Genomic DNA, 19,681 nt, shown 5'->3' on the forward strand with positions numbered 1-19,681 from the left:
AATCGCACTATTCCGTAGATTCAACATTTTACATGACAAACCAATTTAGTTGCGCTTGATGTAGTCTGTCGTAAAAGTGTGTTATCGGCACGTAGAACTGGTTTCTTTTGCATTTTTCATTTTCTTGTTGACTAAAGTATCAATTAAGTTGTAATTGGCGGGTCGTGCTTGATAGCAAAACACTTCATTATGAAGTTTACAGTTTGTAAGTTTGCCTAATAGAAGTGAAAAAAGATAAGTTCGCAAAGTAATTACTATTCACGTTTAAATGCTAGCCTAGCTACTTATCGACCCATCTGATAGTGATGTTGGGCATTTGACATCGCTGCGTGCTATAAAAACCATGGCAGATTCAGCCGTTGCAACACAAAAGGCGATGAACGTTAAACTTCAGCGTGCAATTGGTGCTAAAATTCTTCACACATTTCTCATAATCATGTTATTAATAATTTGATAGTACTATGTTACTGTAGGCTTTCTTAGGCTTGGCGTAGGCTTGTCTTATCTGTGTTTATAATGTTATTTATATCGATTGTTCGCCAAACGACACGTGATTGATAAAATTTGAATATACGTTACAACAACTATTTGTTTTATGTTCACAGTAGATAGGGTTCACTAATCTCGAAAAGGGGAGATACAACTTTAAGCAGTAACTGAAAAGAATATCCTTTTCCAGGCCTCTGACCTGGACCTCTATTTTAACGGTTGGAAATGTATGTGACGAGTCCTATAAAAGGCCACTTATCTGTTATCAGCTCCCGTTTCTTGATCTACGCATACTCCGGCGAATCGCTTACACACTTCCATCTGCAACCCATCGCTAGGCAACGGCGACGAAGCACGTGGTACTTCGTAATTCCGAGTCAGGATGTCAACAAATCGGGGTTTGTTTACAAACTCTTCCTTTCACTAGCGCTGCTGTGGCGCGTTTCGGACTTCGGATGATGTGCGCATGCTTCGGCGCAGCTGAGGCAACCTTTCGATCCGGTGCTGTTGTTTCGTGACTCCACGGCGGCGATGGCCAAGTATATCGAATATCGATCACTGTCACTAAACCGTGACAGGTCGGAGGCGTGTTTTTCTTCACTCACCACAGTTCGTCTCATTGGCCGCGACCAGTGCACAAACCCGACACAATGTGATCGGGCGGCAGACTCTGTCAATGAGCTGTGATTTAAATTAAATTATGTAAGCACCGAATTGTGCATAGAGAACGAGTGAGTGCGAAAATTTGGACACCAGCCGTGCGCAGTGTGTGTCTGCAGTGTTGGCCAGGAAAGATGTACAAATTGCTGCGGTTCCCGGCGCGGCCCGTGTGCGAGAGATTCACGTTTCGCCACAGCCACAGTGAAGCAGGCAGTGGTCTCAGTCAGGCGCGTGTTGTTGTGGCGGGCGCCGGCCTTCTTGGGAACTCGGTAGCCTACCATCTGGCCGACAACGGTTGGAGCAATGTGCTGGTACTGGACCAGAGCAAGATCGGGAGCGGAACGTCGCACTTTGGCTCCGGCACGATCGGTCTGTTCAAGCCGACCCCCGAGCGCACCATCATCGAGGAGAGCCTGAAGCTGTACCAGAAGCTACACCGGCAAGGCCACGACATTGGGCTGAGAAAGTGCGGCAGTCTTAATTTAGCGCAAACACACGACCGAGTGATCGCGTTGCAACGGCGGGCGGCGTATATCCTGCCAACCGGGATGCAGTGCGAGCTGGTCGACTCGGCGACGGCCAAGAGGCTGCACCCGTTTCTGCACACGGATGATCTTCAGGGTGCGGTTTACGTGCCGGATGACTGCATTGCCGACCCAGCCGCGGTCGTGCAGGCGCTGGCCGGCGAAGCTAAGCGGAAAGGAGTGAAGTACTTCGAAGGCTGTCAGGTGAAATATGTGAGTAAAATTTTGGACTTTGGGTCACTGGAATGCTACTTCCCCCAAAACAGTTGAGACAGACGCTGGGGGGAAACGCATGAAAACTAATTGCGCATCGTCGTCGGAGTGACAGAACCTCTGGAAATTTATTTATACAGGACCTAATTATATCCCACTTTGGATCTCCTGCGTTGAATCAGGTAGAACGAACGGTTTATTTGATGCAACACGAAGCGTGTGCTTCAAAATCGTCATTAGCCGGATGCTTCGTAACAGATCGTGGCGTCTGAAAGTGTGATTATGGCCCTGTAAGAACCAGTTGTAAAATTCTTCCTCCGTATGCTTTTCACGATTTTCACAGATTAATACCAAAGATGGGCGTGTGGATTCGATCGAAACCGACGTGGGCACGATCAAGTGTGAGTACTTCGTGAACTGCAGCGGAATGTGGGCCCGCGAGCTGGGGCTGAGGTGCAAACCGGGGGTCCGTGTCCCGGCCTATCCGGCCCAACACTACTATGCGCTAACGCCGTCCCTAAACCTGCCGACCGACGACGATAATTTGCTGCCCTGCGTCCGCGACTATGACGCGAACCTGTACGCTCGGCAGTATGACCAATCGCTGCTGGTCGGTTGGTTCGAGAAGGAAGCCAAACCGGCGTTCGACGATACCAAAGACATACCGAAAGCGTGGCAGGAGTACTTGCAGGAGGACTACTCCCACTGTGCGCCGCTGTGGGAGAAAGCCGTCGATCGGCTGCCGGTGTTGCGCGATCTCACGATGCCAGCGATGCGGAACAGTCCCGACAACTTCACCCCGGACGGTCGCCTAATCTTCGGAGAGTCGGCCGAGGTGAAGCACTACTTCGTTGCCTGCGGGATGAATGGGAACCCGCTGCAGGGTTCGGGGGGCGTCGGGAAGGCCCTAGCGGAGTGGATCATTAGCGGTACACCGACGATCGAGATGCTGCCGTTTAATGTGCAGCGTTTCCTCGATCTCCACAACAATCGCCAGTACCTGCAGCAGCGTATCAGGGAGGTGGTTGGCCGCCAGTACGCCATCCTCTACCCGAACCAGAGTGAGTACAAGTTTTCGCGCCAACTACGCTGCTCGCCGCTGTACAGCGTGCTGGAGGCGCGAGGGGCGGTGTTCGGGACTAAGATGGGTTACGAGCGAGCACTCTACTTCAATTCCGACTACAGGCGTAAGTTCGAGACGAGACGTGACGTGCAGGTGCAGCTTCATTTAGGAATTTCTTTCCCGCACGCAGGAGGAGACCCGCTGCCCACCATGCCCGAGGGTAGCTTCTACAAGCCGAAGTTCTTTCAGTTCATGGAGAAGGAGTACCAGGCGTGCGCGCAACACGTCGGTATCATCGACATTTCGTCCTTTTCGAAGATTGAGATCAAGCCGGGCATTCAGTCCGACACGGTATCGGGTGAAAATGCCGTCCTGAGTTATCTGCAGATGATGTGCGCCAACGATGTGAACATCAACGTCGGTCACATCGTGCACACGGGAATGCTGAATGAAAGCGGCGGCTACGAGAACGACTGCATGCTGATACGTCAGACGGAGGACAGTTACTTTATGATTTCTCCTTCGTCGCAGCAAACGCGCATCTACGACTGGATGTCCCGCAACCTGCCGACCGATGCGTCCGTCCAGCTGAATGACGTCACTTCCATGTATACCGTGATCAACGTGGTCGGGCCCAAGTCGACGCCACTCATGAGTGAGCTGTCCAACTCGGACGTCCGGTTAGCTCCGTTCACCTACCGGAAGCTGAACGTGGGTTACGCTAGCGATGTGATGATCATGTCCTTCACGCACACCGGCATGCCCGGGTACTGTCTGCATGTGCCGTCCGAGTATGCCCTTCACGTCTACGATCGTTTGATGAGCGTCGGGCGGGATTATGGGGTGCGCGATGTGGGCACCCTGACGCAGCGTTTCCTGCGGATCGACCGGTTCATACCGTTCTGGGGCGACGAGTTGACCAGCATGACTTCACCGTTCGAGGCGGGCGTCTTCTACTCGGTACGGCTCGATGTAAGTGCCATGTGTGTGCATGTCCTGTGTGTGCTGAGGCAGTGCCTGTTGATTCACAGAGTTCACAATTGAAGAAAAAGGAAAATTTCATCGGCCGCCAAGCACTGGAGGCGCAGAAACGAGACGGCCTGCGGAAGCGATTGGTGCTGTTCCACGTCGAGGAGATCGACATTGACAAGGATGTTTGGCCGTGGGGAGGAGAACCTCTCTACCGGAATGGGGAATTTTGTGGCACGGTCACTTCCGCTGGGTAAGTCCTGGCCAAAGATACGTCAACTGACACCTGATGCGTTGATGGTTGTTGTTACTTTTGCTTCAACAGATATGGCTTCGGATCGGAAAAACTCATCTGCCTTGGGTACATAAGCCGGCGGACGGGCACTATCACCACCGAGTTTATCATGGATAAGGACGCGGTGTATCACATTGATATCGCCGGTAAGCGTTTTCGCCTAACGCAGCACGTGCATCCGAAAGTGACGATGGCGCACCCCACCGAACGGCAGGATCTCAGCAAATCGTATCGACCGACAGTCATGAAGATTAAACAACAATACCAAGGGTAACTAGGGCAGTTGGACGGTGCCCGACAGACCGTGGCATGCCAACAAAAGGCACGGTCTGTTAGATCGAATTCTTTCTCAATCCGTGATGCAACGCAACGAACAAGTTTTAACAAGCCTGATAAACGAGACTCCACTGCTCTAATTTCTAGTGTTTTTTATTTCAATCGAAAGTACAGATGCCAATGAAACCATCAGAATTCAAGTCACTTCGTCATATCTATTGGTTTGGTTCTTCAACTGTAATTCAAAAATGTATGAAACGTCAAACAAGCAACCCTGTGTCAAGGCTTCATGCTGCAACCCTGCCAATGACAGCATCGTTCCGGTGATTGTAAACAATCACGGTTCCCGGTGATAGGGATCGCACATTTTTGGGGTATCCGTTCTTTCCTGGAGTTGTTGTAAAATGAATGTTTTCAAACAATTCGCGCCCGTTGCTCTGCATTTGGCACGACGTCTTCCGCTAGCCACTCCGCAGCGCACACCGGTTCTTCCGTGGTAAGGGCTCGCTTAAATCCAATGTTTGCCTCTCATTGTGATTACATAAACAAGCAAGCGGCGACTGTTTCCATTTGCAGGCAAAAGCATCCACAACCGATGCGTGCGATCGGGACCAGTGCTCCCCGTAACGATTTGGCGGAATTTTTCGACGATAAGAAAAACTGGGGCGAACAAGAGGTCAAGCATGGTCGCTGCTGGACAAAGGATGATATGCGAATAAAGTCCAACGGAGATTTGCACAAGCTGTGGTTCGTGCTGTTGAAGGAGCGCAACATGCTGCTCACGATGGAGCACGAGTGCAAGGAAAAGATGGAACTGTTCCCCAGCCCCGAACGTCTCGATAAGGTGAAGGAGTCGATGGATAATCTGGAAACCGTGGTACGGGAACGTAACCGAGCATACTATGAGTTAGAAACGGGCGAAACCGGCGAACGACCGGGGCGCGTAGTGTCGAACCAGCTCGGCATAAATTTCTTCTACCGTGCGTTCGAGCACGTGATACCGAAGTTTGCCAACACGAAGTGGAATGAGCGACACAAGTTCTCTTACGGTGGTTCCGCTGTCATGAAGTTCCTGGGCAAGTATCGCGAGCGTCTGTACAACGAGAAACGCAAGCTACGCAATCGCGAACGCAATGAGGTGGTGCATCTGCTCCGACGGTTTCCCAACATTGACCGGGAAACGCTTGCCCAACGGTTTCCAAGCGTCGACGTAGAGAAACTGTACAGGCTGGACAAAATACGTTCGAATCAGTCCGCAAAAGATTCGTGAACTTGAATGCGCTAGAGGTGAATAAATATATTACTATCGATCGAGTGGTCTTTGAGCTCCTGTTTCATCTGCAGCTTGCAGTCAGATTAATTCAATGGACTTAAAGCCCCGAATGTACACCTAAATTGGGATAAATTGGAAAGAAATATATACTTTCTTGAAATTTAGTTACTCGAAAATAAATAATTAGCACAAGCACAAGAAATAGAATCGGGTACAGGCCGAGAAAATCAAAATTGTGTAGGCTGTTTATGTTAAACAATTCGTTAAAAAGAATCAAATTAAAGCCCTTGAAAATAAGCTTTCTAAAATGATTTTAGGATAACCAGAGTTGGGACTAACGCTTAATGGCGCTCAGCAACGTTACAATGTTTTATCCATTTCTCTTCTTCTTTATTTATTATCCTTCCTCACTTTTTCACCAACATCGTTCTCATAAGTCCTTATTATTTGTTACTGACTGGTAGGTAGATGTACTTTGTTGTAGCACTTGTCGTTGAATATTTGTGATTCATTATACTTTTGTAATTGTGTCTCCTCCTCCGGACTAATCGCATTTTTTGCAAGCGAAATCTCACACATTTGCCTATTTTACTGCAGTAGCAAAGGAAAAACAAACTCCCCGGATGCACCGGTTTGGTTCCGCTGAGGCGCCTTGTGGTATTGACCACTTTTGTGTCTGTGCATTTGAGTGCTTTGCTTCCGACTGCTATTGTATCTCGTTCGTATCAAGTATCAAGGGTTAATGTGGGGTACGTAGCATCGTCAATTTGATAACTGCTATGCTTTAGCTATCTACACTTGCGCAAAAAACTAGTTGATTTGCAATCTTTCGATTCCCTCCCCCTCGAAACACGAAGAAAAAAAAATCATTCGACGGTTGGTGTTGCTCGTCGGCAAATAGAAAAGTCCCTGACCTTTGCATGAATTTTTCACAATCACTTTCACGTGCCATTCAATAGAAGGTTGGCTTTCAAATCGAAACCGGAACAAAGGCCTCCCTTGTTTTTTTAATGAATTAATTCAGTTGCAGCAAATATCAAACGAATGGTTTCAAATATCCCCTTTTGAGTATTATTCACTTATTGCTCTCTAGAGAAAGTTCTTTGGCTGAAGAACCAAGATAAAAGATCAACGCAATGTCCCAGATAACGTACCGATTTACCGGGTATATTATACTTTACCTGCAAGCCGAACCCTTTCACATTGTGCTCTATTCTCATTTCCCGATCCCCCACGATTTTCTGCGTTTGATTCGAGCGTGGTTGGTAAAATACCCTAAATCAATATGCATGCCAACTGGTAAAAACAAATAAAATATAAAAAATGATGGCAAACTAAGGACAAAGTACATTTCCCGTTCACAGTTCAAGTATTATTTACCGAATGGCGTTCAGCAAGGTTAATGTTGCAGCTGGTCGTTGGGGTCTCAGTTCGTCATGTAGCTTGCAAGCATGGCCCAAAACGAGCCAAGTTGTTCAAGGTTAGCAACACACGGTGTCACAGCATACAAGTCGTAAAGGAAAGGTTGGAAAACAAAATAATATCGACGCCACTGGTTTTGGTTGTATGGTTTTGTTTTTTAGTTTTGTTTCCGTACGTTTTACATTATAAAACTAATAAGATATCAAATGATCGGCGTCGTGCTGGATATTCTGGTGTTTCTAATCCAGCTGCTGCTAATCGTTAATCTAAACGTCCGATAGAATCTTTTCCTGTGTGTAATTTGGAACCTTTCTTTTGTGAAAGTGGCCTAGTTGCTAGACGTAGCTCTGAAGTATCCGCATCATGCAGCGGTCTTTTGTGTTGATTGAATAATGTTCATTTGTATCCATTTCCTTCTCACTTTTCATAATTCCTTTTCATTTGTCTAATTGTGCTGGCCACTTTGAAACAACTTTTACTCCTTCCTTCATGCTATACACTTTTCGTTTTCCTAACTCCTCACAGACTCAGGGCTTTGTATTATGTGACTGATCTTCGAACCAAAAAGCGTGGTTTTAGTCGCACTTTTCTTTTGCCATCATGACTTTCTCTACTTTCTTGTGGATTGCGCTCACTCAGCATCGTCGGATGATGGCGCCTTTTCACTTTTCGGGGGGGGTTAGACGTATGAGTTGGTAAGAGCAAAACATAACTAATTTACTTAAACATCGTATTTACGTTTATCATAGGTCTTTACGGGCAGATGTGAAGTGAAAACCGGTGCAACACCGTGGGTAGCGAACATTAGATACACAAAATGTCTATACATATCATTTGCTTTGAACCACTCGTCGGTCTCTTTTCAGTTATCATTCTGAGTTCTATCGCCGCTAAATCCTAATATTCACCGATTACCGCGTAAGTGATCTGCTTTGAGCGCTGAAGCGGCGTGGCAACACGCAACGAACGGTAGGAGAATATCGACAAATTTAAAATAAACGATGCTCGGCGACAAGAAACGCCTTCTCCGCCCGTTGCGCCATTCAAAACTTGTGTTAAACCCAATAATGCAAGCCTGTTGTAGGACCTTAACGTAGCATTGCATATCGTTCGTTTCTACTGCGGATTGCGGAAGTATTCCTCGATCCTAGTCTGGAATCTATTCTTAACCATCAATAATTACTTGTGCGTCTTGAATACACAGTGCTGGCTGATTTTTTTTTTTTAATTTTTATCAACCGATCGAGCATGTAATATTCACGTGGCGAATCTTACACCGAGAACGATCATTCTAATCGATAGTATGCCCTTTTCTGACGATGATTTCTAGCTAGCGTGAATAATCGTTTCTTCGTCGTTAGTGATCTAAGGTCAACTGAAACAAGTGCGTTGACTCGGTTGGCAACGACACAATTTGCGCATCGGTCGTTCCACCGGTAGACTTATTCGTCTAACGATGCGATTCTATCGAAGAACAATGTTATTGGTAATTGTTAAACATCATTTTCTTCTTCCCGCGTTTTGGCTGCTGCTGCCGAAGAAGTTGCGCTTCTTTGTTGGGAGATTATACAACGGTAGCACTGAAAGAATCTTTTAAATGGTGGATCCTTTTTTCGTACAACTTCACGCAAAACATTTTGTGGAACGGGGCGGAGACATACTGTTTGCTGGATTGCAGGCTGGCTGGTTGGCTGGTAATGGGCCTTCGATCAGTCGAAAGCCAGTTTTATAGTAACTGACACTTGAACCTCCTGCTCGAGACCAGCTTATGGTGCTTCCGATTCTTTTTCCCTCTTTCTTTGTCCTTACGAATTTCGCGCACCAGTGTGTAGAAGGCATCATCTACACCCATTCGTGTTTTCGCCGAGGTCTCTACGAATGGAACGCCATACTGTTTCGCCACCTGCAATTGTCGCAATAGTTGTACGGGTGGAATGTTACGGTCTAAGGATTCTGTGCCCTTCGTCCACCATCACTTACATCTCTTGCTTGATTCATATCCACTGCCCATGCTTGCAGATCGCATTTGTTGCCAACCAGCACCATCGGTACCTCTTCGGCATCCTTAACGCGCTTGATTTGTTCTCGGTACGTTCCTGCAAGGGTAGGGATGGTTTAATTCAGTATCGATATCGTGTTGAGCAAAATTCGGTAACACACACACTCCTCTCTCTCTCTCTTTTACGATCACCTCGATGTACGTACCTATGTCTTCGAAACTTTTGGCACTATTAACAGCAAATACTAGCAGAAATCCCTCGCCCGTTCGCATATACTGATCGCGCATCGCCGAATACTCCTCTTGACCGGCCGTGTCCAGAATGTCGAGTAAACAAGTTTCGCCATCTGCAATGTGAAGCAATGGAAAGAACGACCGAAAGAAGCGTTAGATAAGTGGCGCGGGATATGTTTTTTTGTTGGCTTTGGGTCTTCGATAAGAAGTAGAGACCGAATGTATGTTTTGCTTGTGCATCGAGCGCGGCGTGACATCAACTCTAGTGTGGCTTTGGCTTCTGGCCGAATGCACACAATGAACACAAATGAGTTAATTAATTGAATTCAATTAGTGTGAGCACAAGATGCACAGCGCACACGAAGCTGCATTCCTTACTCTATTGGCTGGCCAATTGATGATTCACTTTTTACGAGCGAATCAGCATATGGTCGTGCGAAATGTGCTAAGTCTCAGCAGTAGAACGGTTAAATGCAATACAGTACAACGAATAATATTTTTCGGCCGCTTCAGATTGTTTTCTTAGAGGAACAGACTGGGCCGGATATTTATGGCCGATTCATGTTGCCTTCCTCCTGAATGAACCAATGAAAGTCGATAGGCTTACTGTGATGTGAAATGTTCTATGGATTAAACTCTAATGAGAAGACAATAATAGCACATGCCCAGAAAGCGCATTTGAATCGACGAAGAACTTACCTATAACTACTTGCTTCCGGTAGGAATCCTCAATCGTCGGGTCGTATTCATCCACGAAGTGATTCTGAATAAGCTGTATGGTCAAGGCGGACTTGCCTACACCTCCGGCGCCTACTACTACTAGTTTGTACTCCGTCATTGTTCTGCTATTCGCAAAGGCAAAGCAATGTTCGCGAGGAAATTAGACGGCGGATGTGGTCTCCGTTGCTCTATTGTTTCTCGCACTTAGGTGAAGAAGAAGTGGTGCGTGGAGCAGAGCGCGGTTTGCAACACACTGCACTTGGCCTCCCTGATAGTGGATAGCACCAGTTCACTCGATTCATACAATTGTGTTTTCGGCTAAGCTGCTGAAAAACCTTTTACGGAACTAATAAGGACTTCTATCTATGCACACAATTGGTCACAATCACATCACGCGAGACACACACCTCGCGTATTTACAGGGGCTCTCACCAGCACACCACACACAACAACGGTCTTTAACGCGCTGCAATTCACCTGCTGCTTTGATTCGCCGCCACTGGAAACGGCGCCGACTTTCGGATGTTGTTATTTTCTATCAATTCAGTGCTCTTCCTCTGTTGCAAATATCGGGTGCCGTGCGTCGATGATGAAGTACAACGCCCGTCGTCAAACGAATTTCTTATGTTCTCTCTCTTTCTGCCTCCGTCAGACAACGCGGCGAGAGACGATTCTGGATTGTTGCTGGTGCTAGTGTTCTTTCAGCCCGTTGATTGATCCCGGACGCACGCTCTGCTCTCTTCCCAGATGCCCTTTCTCTCGCTCTTTCTATGAGCGCTCGGTAAACACACAGAATTTGCTCTTTTTCTCTTTGTTGCTGTGCTGCACTCGCACCCACACTCCGATTTATTCGCTCCCTTCACTAACACTCACGCACGCACGGTCATTTGAGCAACACCATCAAGGATTGTGCACTGTATGTTGAGTAATTTACTCAACAATTTGCCGAATGCAGAATCATTAATTTGCGTTCGCCGTGCAACTCCGGGGCAATGGTTGGATTTTGCACCTTCTTGCTTTTGGTCCTGTGCTTCAATGCTGGTGCTTCCTTTCGTTCTTAAACCCTGTTTCTTTGTTCTTTTTACGCCAAACTCGATGCACTCGATAATCTTGTCTGCTGTGTGGAGAAAACATGTGGATTATTATTAATCGACTTGAAAGGCTTTATGCCAAACACTTTCGGCGCTAAGTACTGCCATTACATAAAATCACACCACGAATTTTAATAAATGGCAACACCAAAATCAATAACAGCATCATCTGCGATTCACCGGAACCGTTTCAATCATTCACCCAAACACACTCAACATAAACCCCTTTTTCGCACATTGCTCTTTGCTAATATCACTCGCCACCCGAAATTCCACCACGCATCACCGCAAAAATCTGATCCGTCGCATTGGTCGTTGCCGTCTTGTTATTGCTCATCACACGGTCTGGTTTAACTCTTTTTTGATCAGTTGCCGAGTCACTGAGCTATGAAGCAAAAAGGAAACATACACACACGCACACTGACGCACGCCCGAACAATTTTTAATTCAAAGGGACAGTGGAAAATAATAATAAAAACCCAACAATGATGAACTGAGTCGCCTTGTTCAGCATAAAGTAATCGCGGACCAGCGAAGAAGATGGACGATGGTATTGTTTTACGGTAACATCTTGAGACACGACTGAGCATAGCAAAAAGGAACACGCCTTGTTTGCGATGCGATGGCTAGATGGTTGCCAGAAAAGCGGCAAGACAGAAGACAGATTCTTTCGCTCACTGGTCAATTCTGGTCTGCAATTCCGAAGAGGGCTTCCGACACTTACCGGTGCAGAAAAGAGATTTGAGCAAGGACCTACGGAATTTGAAGCGGACTAAGGATCGGTCCTATGAACGAAGAACACGGAACCGTAAAATCTAACTGAACAACTGAGCGCGTCGCGCAATATCAAGGGTTGAGTGAAATGCTTGAGAAGCCATAAGAAAAGAAACAAAAATTATTGTAAATTGATTTCACTTTTTCTCAATAGAGCGATTTGTTCACATTAAAAAAATTCAGTTATCAAAGCTTTGTGTGAAAAAGTATCAAAAGTTTGTATGATTTTAAATAATGATTTTGAACAACGATAAATCATAATTAATCACGGAGAGAGAGAAAGAGGGTTTCCATCCAACCCTGTCATCGAATTACGTTTCTTTCTGCGTCCTTTGGGCGGTATCACCACAAGAAAAAAGGTTGAGTACAGAATAGAAAGTTCAATGCTCAATGCTCATAAATCGCTCAACGGAAGCAAAGGAAACAACTTTGCTTCGGCTGCATCCCGGTTTTGTACGAAAACTTTCGTCTAGTGGTGCATATTGAATTATGCGCAACCCTGCACATCGTGGTCACCCTGTAATTGCAGCCTTGTTTGACAGCCCGACGGACGGGCCAAATAGCAGTGATAAGGAGAAGTGCGTGGAGAAAATATATTTCCTGTTCAGCGTAAATTTATATGTTGTGTTTTGGCAAAGTTCCGTGTGCAGCTTTCGGAACGCCGGACTGTTTCTTCCTTGCTTTTACCATTTTCGTTATCGTTCCTAGGGTGGAAGGGAAAGGCGTAGGAGCGCTGCGCTCGCTTACGGATGCCCGTTCATCGTTAGGTCGGAAACTACTTGGATGGTGCTGGTGCTGATGATGAAGGCCACTCTCAGCGTTAGTGAATGTGGACACCAGTGGTGTTAATTGAATTTAGCTTGTGAGACGGAGGTTTTTGGATGAGCGCATTGCGACGTTGTGCGTCCTCCGGTCCGCATGTCGCACAGTCCGCCTGGCTACATGGATGGGGTCCCGGTGAAGATATCGGAACGGTTCAAACCGCCACCAAAAATAGTGCTCCCGCAGGGAGTTGTTAACCGTCTCAGCCAGTATGACGTTGACCAGGTGCTGCGTGAGTCATGCTACGGTTGCGAGCTGGAAGACACAGTACTTAAACGCATGACCGAATGGCGAGCGATTACGGAGCGCGAACGGAGCGAGCGAAGTAGTCGCCTGCGGGTGCAGGAACAGAACCGGTTGCGACACATCGAGGACGAACAGAACCGGAAGTTACATCAAATATCTTACCCCAACACGGATGAACTGTCGAGCGCTAGTGACGACAATGGCGATGCCGATGTTCCTTGTCGGCGGTCTGTGCGTCCCGCCGACAGAGCAACGGATGACGACGACGAGGAGGAAGAGGAGGAAGAGAACGATGAATCGGCCCCATCCGGCTCGTCGGACGAACGCGCGGCCAATGCAAAACCGTTCGACCGTAGGAGCCAGTTCAGCTCGATCCTGGTACCGACTGTGATACGAGAGGTAGCACCGAGTGCTGCCCAGACTCAAGCTTATTCTGCGGCTCCCGTGGGCGCCAACATCACCATTCCAAAGACGGCCCAGATTGGCACCGAGCTGAACACAGCACCAATCGCTACCTTCGGAAACAACAACAATAACAATAACAATAATTATAACAAAATCAATTACTCGGACTTTGAGAACGATACGTCCAGTCCGTTCGATAATATGGAGCTGCGTACGATAAACGATTTGGATATTTTGGCACAAGTGTTGAAGCTCAATACGAACCTCACTAGTCCGACGGTAGAGACCGAGCATCAGCAGACGAAAGAGGCCGAAACGGCGGAGATTTCGCAGCAGCCACCTCAGCAACAACAGCCCCAACAACAACCGCAGCAACAGCTACAGCAGCAGCAACAGCAGCAACAGCAACAGCAGCAGCAACAGCAGCAACATGTTGCTGTACATTCGAACGATCAGTACACTACGCCCTTCACGACGAATCAGCAGTATTCGATGCCCCAGCCTGGCTACCCTCTCAACCAATATCAATTTACTCAAACGTCCGTCACCGTGAGCGGTGCTAATGATTACCTTGGAACGTCCTACTCGAATTATCATCAGCAGTACTCTGCGAACTACGCTGCTCCGTACGATTCAGCAGCGATGGCCACCCCGGTATACTCCTCCGGGACCGCGGCTGACAATCGCTATGGGATGAACGCTTACACGAGCCCTACACCGCCGTACCATGTGCCTGTTAGTCAAAGCCATCAACCAGAATACAGACCAGCGGCGGCTCAGAGCTACGCCTACGGTTACCACTACCCGTGCTCGATCGTTCCGTCGACCTCGATGACTGGTGGCTCGACGGGAAATACGTACGCCACTAACTATGGCTATAGTACGGCCACGAATACGACGTCCACCGCCGGAACGGTACCTTACATGGGGCCGACTTATCACGGGTATCAATCGTCGTCGTCCTCTTCCGGCTGTACACCGACAAATCCCTCTGTGTATAGCACCAACGTCGCCGATGTGAACGGTGGCGAAGCGTCCGGTGCGGTCGGGCTCCGATCGAAGTCTCGCAGCGTCCCCGACATCCTTCGCCAGCTAAACGAAGAAATACAGGATTCGGCAACGCGCCGGACACGCAACAATAGTCAAACGATAAGCGATGGTCGGTCCGCTACCACCGGTTCTGAAAATTCTGGTGAGTTCAGTTCGGTTTCTGGTGAGGCTTCAGTTCGTTTGATGTATCCATTTGTGTTTCTGTGTCTTCGTAGTGAGTGGCGAAAAACGAATCGACTACACACAATACAATCAACTGTCGCACGCGGAACAGAATCTTGTGAAACGTATCAGCTCCATGGGTTTTCCGTTGGAGCGCGTAGTTTGGGTTCTGCAAAGGATTGGAAACGATGACAAAAAGGTAACAAAACTACTCGGTGTACAGTCGGTGGTATTTGCCACTATACTTGTTCCTCCCAATCCCCAGGTCATCGAACACCTTATCCCATTGAGTGAGCTGCTAGACGTTGGTTTCGAGGAGCAGAAAATCTCCGACGCTCTCCTAAAGTTCGACAACAATAAGCATAAGGCATTGGACTATCTCATTTCATAGACTTTTGCCGCGCCGCGTTTTCCGTTTTTTGCCGTTATTTTGCAGGAGAACCGGAGAGCGTATTTATAGCATAGACATACAGAACGAGCCTCGTAAGTGCTGTGCAAGAGCGATCGGAAAGCTGTCGCTTATTCCTCTCGATCGAGTGGCAACGACTACTACAGGGATCGCAAACTATGTCTCGCAATGTTGTCAACAAATAAATTGCCGAAGCAGAAAGTATGTGAACTCGTGAGAGGCGCTTTTCCTATTCTACTGCCTCGTGCTCTGTATTTCAATAGTTTTGTTGGTTTTGGAATTTATGTAGAAATAGGCTTTCGTTACACTAACTTGAAGGATACCTTACGGCTTATGCTTTCCTAGCGAAACCTTATGATTCGTTGATGATATTTGTTCCGGATGGACCCTCGACACTCGACACAAGGCGTGTAGTATTTATTTTGTTTTTATAATCGAATCGTTCATGAATAAAACTGAAAAAATAATGTAGAGCAAATGAAGCGAATACATCGCGCGTTTTGTCCACAATTTAATTTCATTGAGAATAGTCATTCGACAATCCGGCGTACATTGTATAAATTCTCTTTTATTGCAACTTGCAGACTTATCGGAACTGTACAATTGTATGGTACACTGTGGACTGTACAACCCGGCTCGCCCTTTTTTACTCCTTGTTGATTAGATACACGATCGTCTCGATGATTCGTTTGCCCTGCTCGTGGTGTAGCAGGTTCAGCAGTGGATCGCTGATCTTTAGCTCCAGCATTTTGGTCAGTTCCAGGCGCAAAAATTTCATCATTTCCGCCACTTGGTGCGTGGCAGTCTGCAGCATCAGCCAGCCGCCCTCGAGCAGTATTACAAAGTCACCACCATGCAGTTCGATCTGAAGATCGCTGCCGGAGAACAGCACCATGGGCAGTAGAGGCACCATCGTCGATTCACGGATAAAGATGCGCGACGTTTTCACCTTTTCCTGGTACACCAAAAACGGTGACCCGAAGAACCCTACGCTGGCGTTCACGGACGAGGGATGCAAGCAGACGTAACCGTCCTCCTGCGTTTTGAACCGCAAATCGGACGCCCGTGGCAAGTACGGAACGGCACCACCAGCACCCGACACGAAGCTTTTCTCCGGCGATAATACTTTCGCGACGTTCGGGTACAGCGCGGCACACAGTATGGCCGCCAGGAGACGATTGTTGTCACCATTCACATTCATTTCCGGCCCCGTCAGCTGCGCCAGATCGTCGAGCTGTTGACGTTTGGCACGACTCCGACCGCCGGTTAGATCGAGAGGTACGAAACCGATCGAAACCAGGAGCTCCAGAAACTGATACTTCATCTCGCCGATCGTTGCCAGCGTTTTGTTCGAAAGATAGTTCTCCTCGGCGAAACACTGACCCGCGTAGCGGCTGCGTTTGGCTGCGACCATCCACCGTCGATACGCATTCAGCATCGTTAAGTGGTCGCTGTTGGCGATGGCCATCTGCCGCTTTCGGTTGTCCGCTTCATCCCGCTTACCGAAAGGTGCCACGAATGGGCTTTTGTAGCTAAGGATGGCCGCGATCGTGAGCACACTGTCCAAGCACTGGAAAATGGCTCCAAACAGCATTAGCTTGCCGATGCGTACGTCTACCGGCAGAGCGGCTAGATGGTGTCCCAGTGCCGTCAACCGCTCGTCCCGATCAAACGCGCCAACATCGATCAGGCGCTTGATGGCCGCCATAATATTTTCCTCACTCGGTGGCTCAAGCGTCGCACCGAGTACCATGGTCATCGGGCGCTCCTGCAGCATCGGCAGCGTTTTGACTCGCAGCAACAGTGGCTCCAGCGGGATGCGATGGATCTCTGGGACGGGCTGACCGAGAATGTGGTACGTAAAGCGGGGCCGCGTGTAGAGATGTATGCAGACGCCGGGCATGACGCGTCCGGCACGTCCGCGGCGCTGCAGCGCATTCGCACGCGAGACCCACACCATTTCGAGCGATTCCATGTTGCGGTTCGAATCGAACCGCTTTTCCTTCATCTGGCCACAGTCGAGCACAAACACACAGTCATCGATGGTGACGGATGTTTCGGCGATGTTGGTGCTCAGCACGATCTTTCGTTTTCCTTTCGGCGGTCGCCGGAACACCAGTGCCTGTTCCTCGTTCGTCAGCATCGAGTGAAGCGGTATCAGCACGAACCGATCGCCTCGCGGTCCAAACAGCCGACTCTCGTTGAGCGCCTCGTGGACAGTTTGAATCTCTGCGAGACCGGGTAGAAAGATCAGTATTGCTCCTTCGCGAGGCCAACTGTGCGATGGATCGTCCACAATGTACGTCAGGACGTGCTCGATCAGTTCCGGATTGATGCGGAGCGGATCCATGAGGTAGAGCGTTTTGCACGTGTGTTTCGAGTATTCGGCGTAGCGGGCAAAGAAATCGGTCATTTTGAGATTTTCGTCACGTATCGTATTGGCCGGTGGCGCATTGGTCGCCTTAACGTCCGCGTACTCCAGTTCCTCTGCCAGCAGCTCCTGTTCCGCTTTGCGTAGTTTGCGGCAAAACTGCGAGTCAGGCTCGAGCACGAACGCGCTCCGCTCCAGGATGTCCTCGAGGAACAGCTGTTCGACGGGGAACGTTCGTCCGGGAATGTCGAGCACCGGTATGTCGCCGAAGTAGCTCGCAAATAAATTTGAGTTGAGTGTGGCAGACATCAGAACTACCTTCAGGTCGGAACGCTTGGCGAGCAGTTCCTTCAGGATAAGTAACAGGAAGTCGGACTCTTCGCTGCGCTCGTGCACCTCGTCAACAATGACGTGGGTGACGCTCGACAGCATCGGATCCGACTGCAGGCGTCGCAGCAGAATACCGGTGGTACAGAAGGTGAGCCGTGTAAAGGAGGACACTCGGTTTTCGAGCCGGATCTGGTAGCCAACGGTGTTGCCTATCTTTTCGCTGCGCTCTTCAGCCACCCGTTCCGCTACTCCGATCGCGGACAGACGGCGCGGTTGCGTGCAAACTATTTCCAAGTGTCGCACCTTTTCGTTGGCGCCCAACCGTGACGACTGCAGCAGCCAGTCGTCGAGCAAAAACTGAGGCACTTGTGTGGACTTTCCGCATCCAGTTTCTCCGCTGATCACGAGAATCTGGTTCGAGTCGAGCAGTTCGATGATTTCGGACATTTTCGCCCAGGCTGGAAGGTTGCGACGTGCTTTCAACATCTCCCGGTAGGCTGCGTTCGTCTGTTTGTCCATGAACTTGCGCACAATGTTCCGATCCTCTTTCTGAAGCTGCTCGGGATTGGTTTTCGTACCACCGGTTCGACCCGTCGTGCCTCGCTGATGGTGTGTGGGTAAATCTCCGGCCTGGGGTTCGTCTGTTTCATCTAGTTCGGGGACATAGAAGAGTGATCGCTTCGCGTCTAGAAATTGGTAACGATCGAGTTCGATGAAGCGACCGATTTCTTCGTCGTTCTGCAACAGGTCGGCTACGGTGTAGATACAAGGCATGCCGTCACGCGTTAGTTCGATCGATTCTTGCACCAGTCGGCGGTTCACACGAAGGCATAACTGCTCGGGGATGTCAGCACAGGTGGTTCTAAGCAGCAGAATGGGTCGTTCAAATGGATAGCGGTTGCCGAGGGGAAAGCGCACTTCTAGGAAGAACCAGTTCGGATCCTCTTCTGCCGATTTGTCCCCTCGTTTGCCGTCCTTCTTTTCGTCCTGACCTGCGCTCGAGTGTTCAGTCACGTGCAAATAGTGGCACCGATTGCCAAAGCGACACTTTCCCTTCGCAAAGTTTCTACACCTTTCTTTTTTGGCATTCTTTTTCTTCACCAGCTCATCCTGTTTCCGACGTCGATCATCTTCCTGCTGCTGCCGTTCCCGTTCGGCCTGTTTCTTCACCTCCGACGGACTGTGAACGAGCAGGTGATCGATCTTGAACTTTAGCTGCCACACGCGATTATGCTCCTTCTCCACGAACAGTTTATCGTAGATAGATTCCAATACTTCACGTTCGTCGGCCCGCATCGTGCTGAGTTCCTCCTCACCGTACTCCTCTGGTGGCGGAGGTAAGTTGGCCGGAGGGGGAAAGTACTTGGAAAAGAGGAGCGCCAAAGCTTGATCGATGTCGCCGGCGTGGTGGTCTAAGGCTTCCTCGCAGTGCGCACGGTGGAAACCGTAGCTGTGAAGTTTCATGGCTGCGTACATCCGGAACTTGTCCTCGTTGCTGTTGCCAGTGCGGACCACCTTCGAAAAGTCGCAGCCACCCTGTATGACCAGATTCCCGCGGTCCTGCCAGAATCCTTTCTTCATGCGGCCACCCTTGTCTTCGTACTTCGAGATGTCGCCCAGCTGAAATGACTCCCCGTGAATGGCCCGGAGTGTGTCCATGATCAACTTTTGCGATTCATCCTTCAACCGCAGCACTTGCAGTTCCACTTTCACTGGCTGTTTCGTTGGTGGAGGCTCGATCGGAACGTTCCTGTGGCGGTGGACGGTAAATAAAACCACAGAACAAAGAACACCGCGAAAGTGAAACGGTACTTACGTAGCCCGAGGGTCAACGATCGTGCGCAGGAAACAATCCGAAATAATTTGTCTGCTCTGCTCGTCCAT

At 48.8% G+C, this 19,681-nt stretch overlaps 5 protein-coding genes across 10 annotated transcripts; 3 read left to right on the forward strand and 2 right to left on the reverse strand.

The window, feature by feature from the left end:
* Window positions 1-1,189: 1,189 nt before the first annotated feature.
* LOC128271938 (pyruvate dehydrogenase phosphatase regulatory subunit, mitochondrial-like) lies at window positions 1,190-4,608 on the forward strand. 2 transcript variants are annotated; one of them, XM_053009629.1, is made up of 5 exons: window positions 1,190-1,886; window positions 2,230-3,073; window positions 3,140-3,921; window positions 3,996-4,171; window positions 4,244-4,608. In XM_053009629.1, the coding sequence occupies exons 1-5, from the start codon at window positions 1,284-1,286 to the stop codon at window positions 4,485-4,487; spliced, it is 2,649 nt and encodes an 882-aa protein (XP_052865589.1). In that variant the 5' UTR covers window positions 1,190-1,283; the 3' UTR covers window positions 4,488-4,608. The 2 variants fall into 2 exon arrangements, with proteins under 2 accessions (XP_052865589.1, XP_052865588.1); XM_053009628.1 differs by having other exon boundaries at window positions 3,140-3,909; window positions 3,981-4,171.
* Window positions 4,609-4,833: 225 nt separating this feature from the next.
* Window positions 4,834-5,995, forward strand: LOC128272617 (39S ribosomal protein L47, mitochondrial). 2 transcript variants are annotated; one of them, XM_053010454.1, is made up of 2 exons: window positions 4,834-4,982; window positions 5,066-5,995. In XM_053010454.1, exons 1-2 carry the CDS (start codon window positions 4,894-4,896, stop codon window positions 5,757-5,759), a joined length of 783 nt encoding a protein of 260 aa, XP_052866414.1. In that variant the 5' UTR covers window positions 4,834-4,893; the 3' UTR covers window positions 5,760-5,995. The 2 variants fall into 2 exon arrangements, with proteins under 2 accessions (XP_052866414.1, XP_052866413.1); XM_053010453.1 differs by having other exon boundaries at window positions 4,834-4,985; window positions 5,066-5,993.
* Window positions 5,996-6,172: 177 nt separating this feature from the next.
* Window positions 6,173-12,048, reverse strand: LOC128274563 (GTPase HRas). 4 transcript variants are annotated; one of them, XM_053012794.1, is made up of 5 exons: window positions 11,953-12,048; window positions 10,117-11,254; window positions 9,390-9,530; window positions 9,165-9,280; window positions 6,173-9,087 (listed from the first exon to the last, which is right to left on the reverse strand). In XM_053012794.1, the coding sequence occupies exons 2-5, from the start codon at window positions 10,253-10,255 to the stop codon at window positions 8,911-8,913; spliced, it is 573 nt and encodes a 190-aa protein (XP_052868754.1). In that variant the 5' UTR covers window positions 10,256-11,254; window positions 11,953-12,048; the 3' UTR covers window positions 6,173-8,910. The 4 variants fall into 4 exon arrangements, with proteins under 4 accessions (XP_052868754.1, XP_052868757.1, XP_052868756.1 ...); XM_053012797.1 differs by lacking the exon at window positions 11,953-12,048 and adding an exon at window positions 11,666-11,751; XM_053012796.1 differs by lacking the exon at window positions 11,953-12,048 and adding an exon at window positions 11,465-11,590 and having other exon boundaries at window positions 10,117-11,251.
* Window positions 12,049-12,634: 586 nt separating this feature from the next.
* LOC128271709 (putative mediator of RNA polymerase II transcription subunit 26) lies at window positions 12,635-15,520 on the forward strand. The gene is made up of 3 exons (XM_053009327.1): window positions 12,635-14,667; window positions 14,741-14,886; window positions 14,953-15,520. The coding sequence occupies exons 1-3, from the start codon at window positions 12,921-12,923 to the stop codon at window positions 15,076-15,078; spliced, it is 2,019 nt and encodes a 672-aa protein (XP_052865287.1). The 5' UTR covers window positions 12,635-12,920; the 3' UTR covers window positions 15,079-15,520.
* A 182-nt stretch (window positions 15,521-15,702) lies between these two features.
* On the reverse strand, window positions 15,703-19,681 carry LOC128271677 (putative ATP-dependent RNA helicase DHX57). Its single transcript, XM_053009292.1, has 2 exons — window positions 19,614-19,681; window positions 15,703-19,547 (listed from the first exon to the last, which is right to left on the reverse strand). Exons 1-2 carry the CDS (start codon window positions 19,679-19,681, stop codon window positions 15,743-15,745), a joined length of 3,873 nt encoding a protein of 1,290 aa, XP_052865252.1. The 3' UTR covers window positions 15,703-15,742.

Source organism: Anopheles cruzii, chromosome 3 (assembly GCF_943734635.1).
Source record: "Anopheles cruzii chromosome 3, idAnoCruzAS_RS32_06, whole genome shotgun sequence".
NCBI classification, from domain to species: Eukaryota; Metazoa; Arthropoda; class Insecta; order Diptera; family Culicidae; genus Anopheles; species Anopheles cruzii.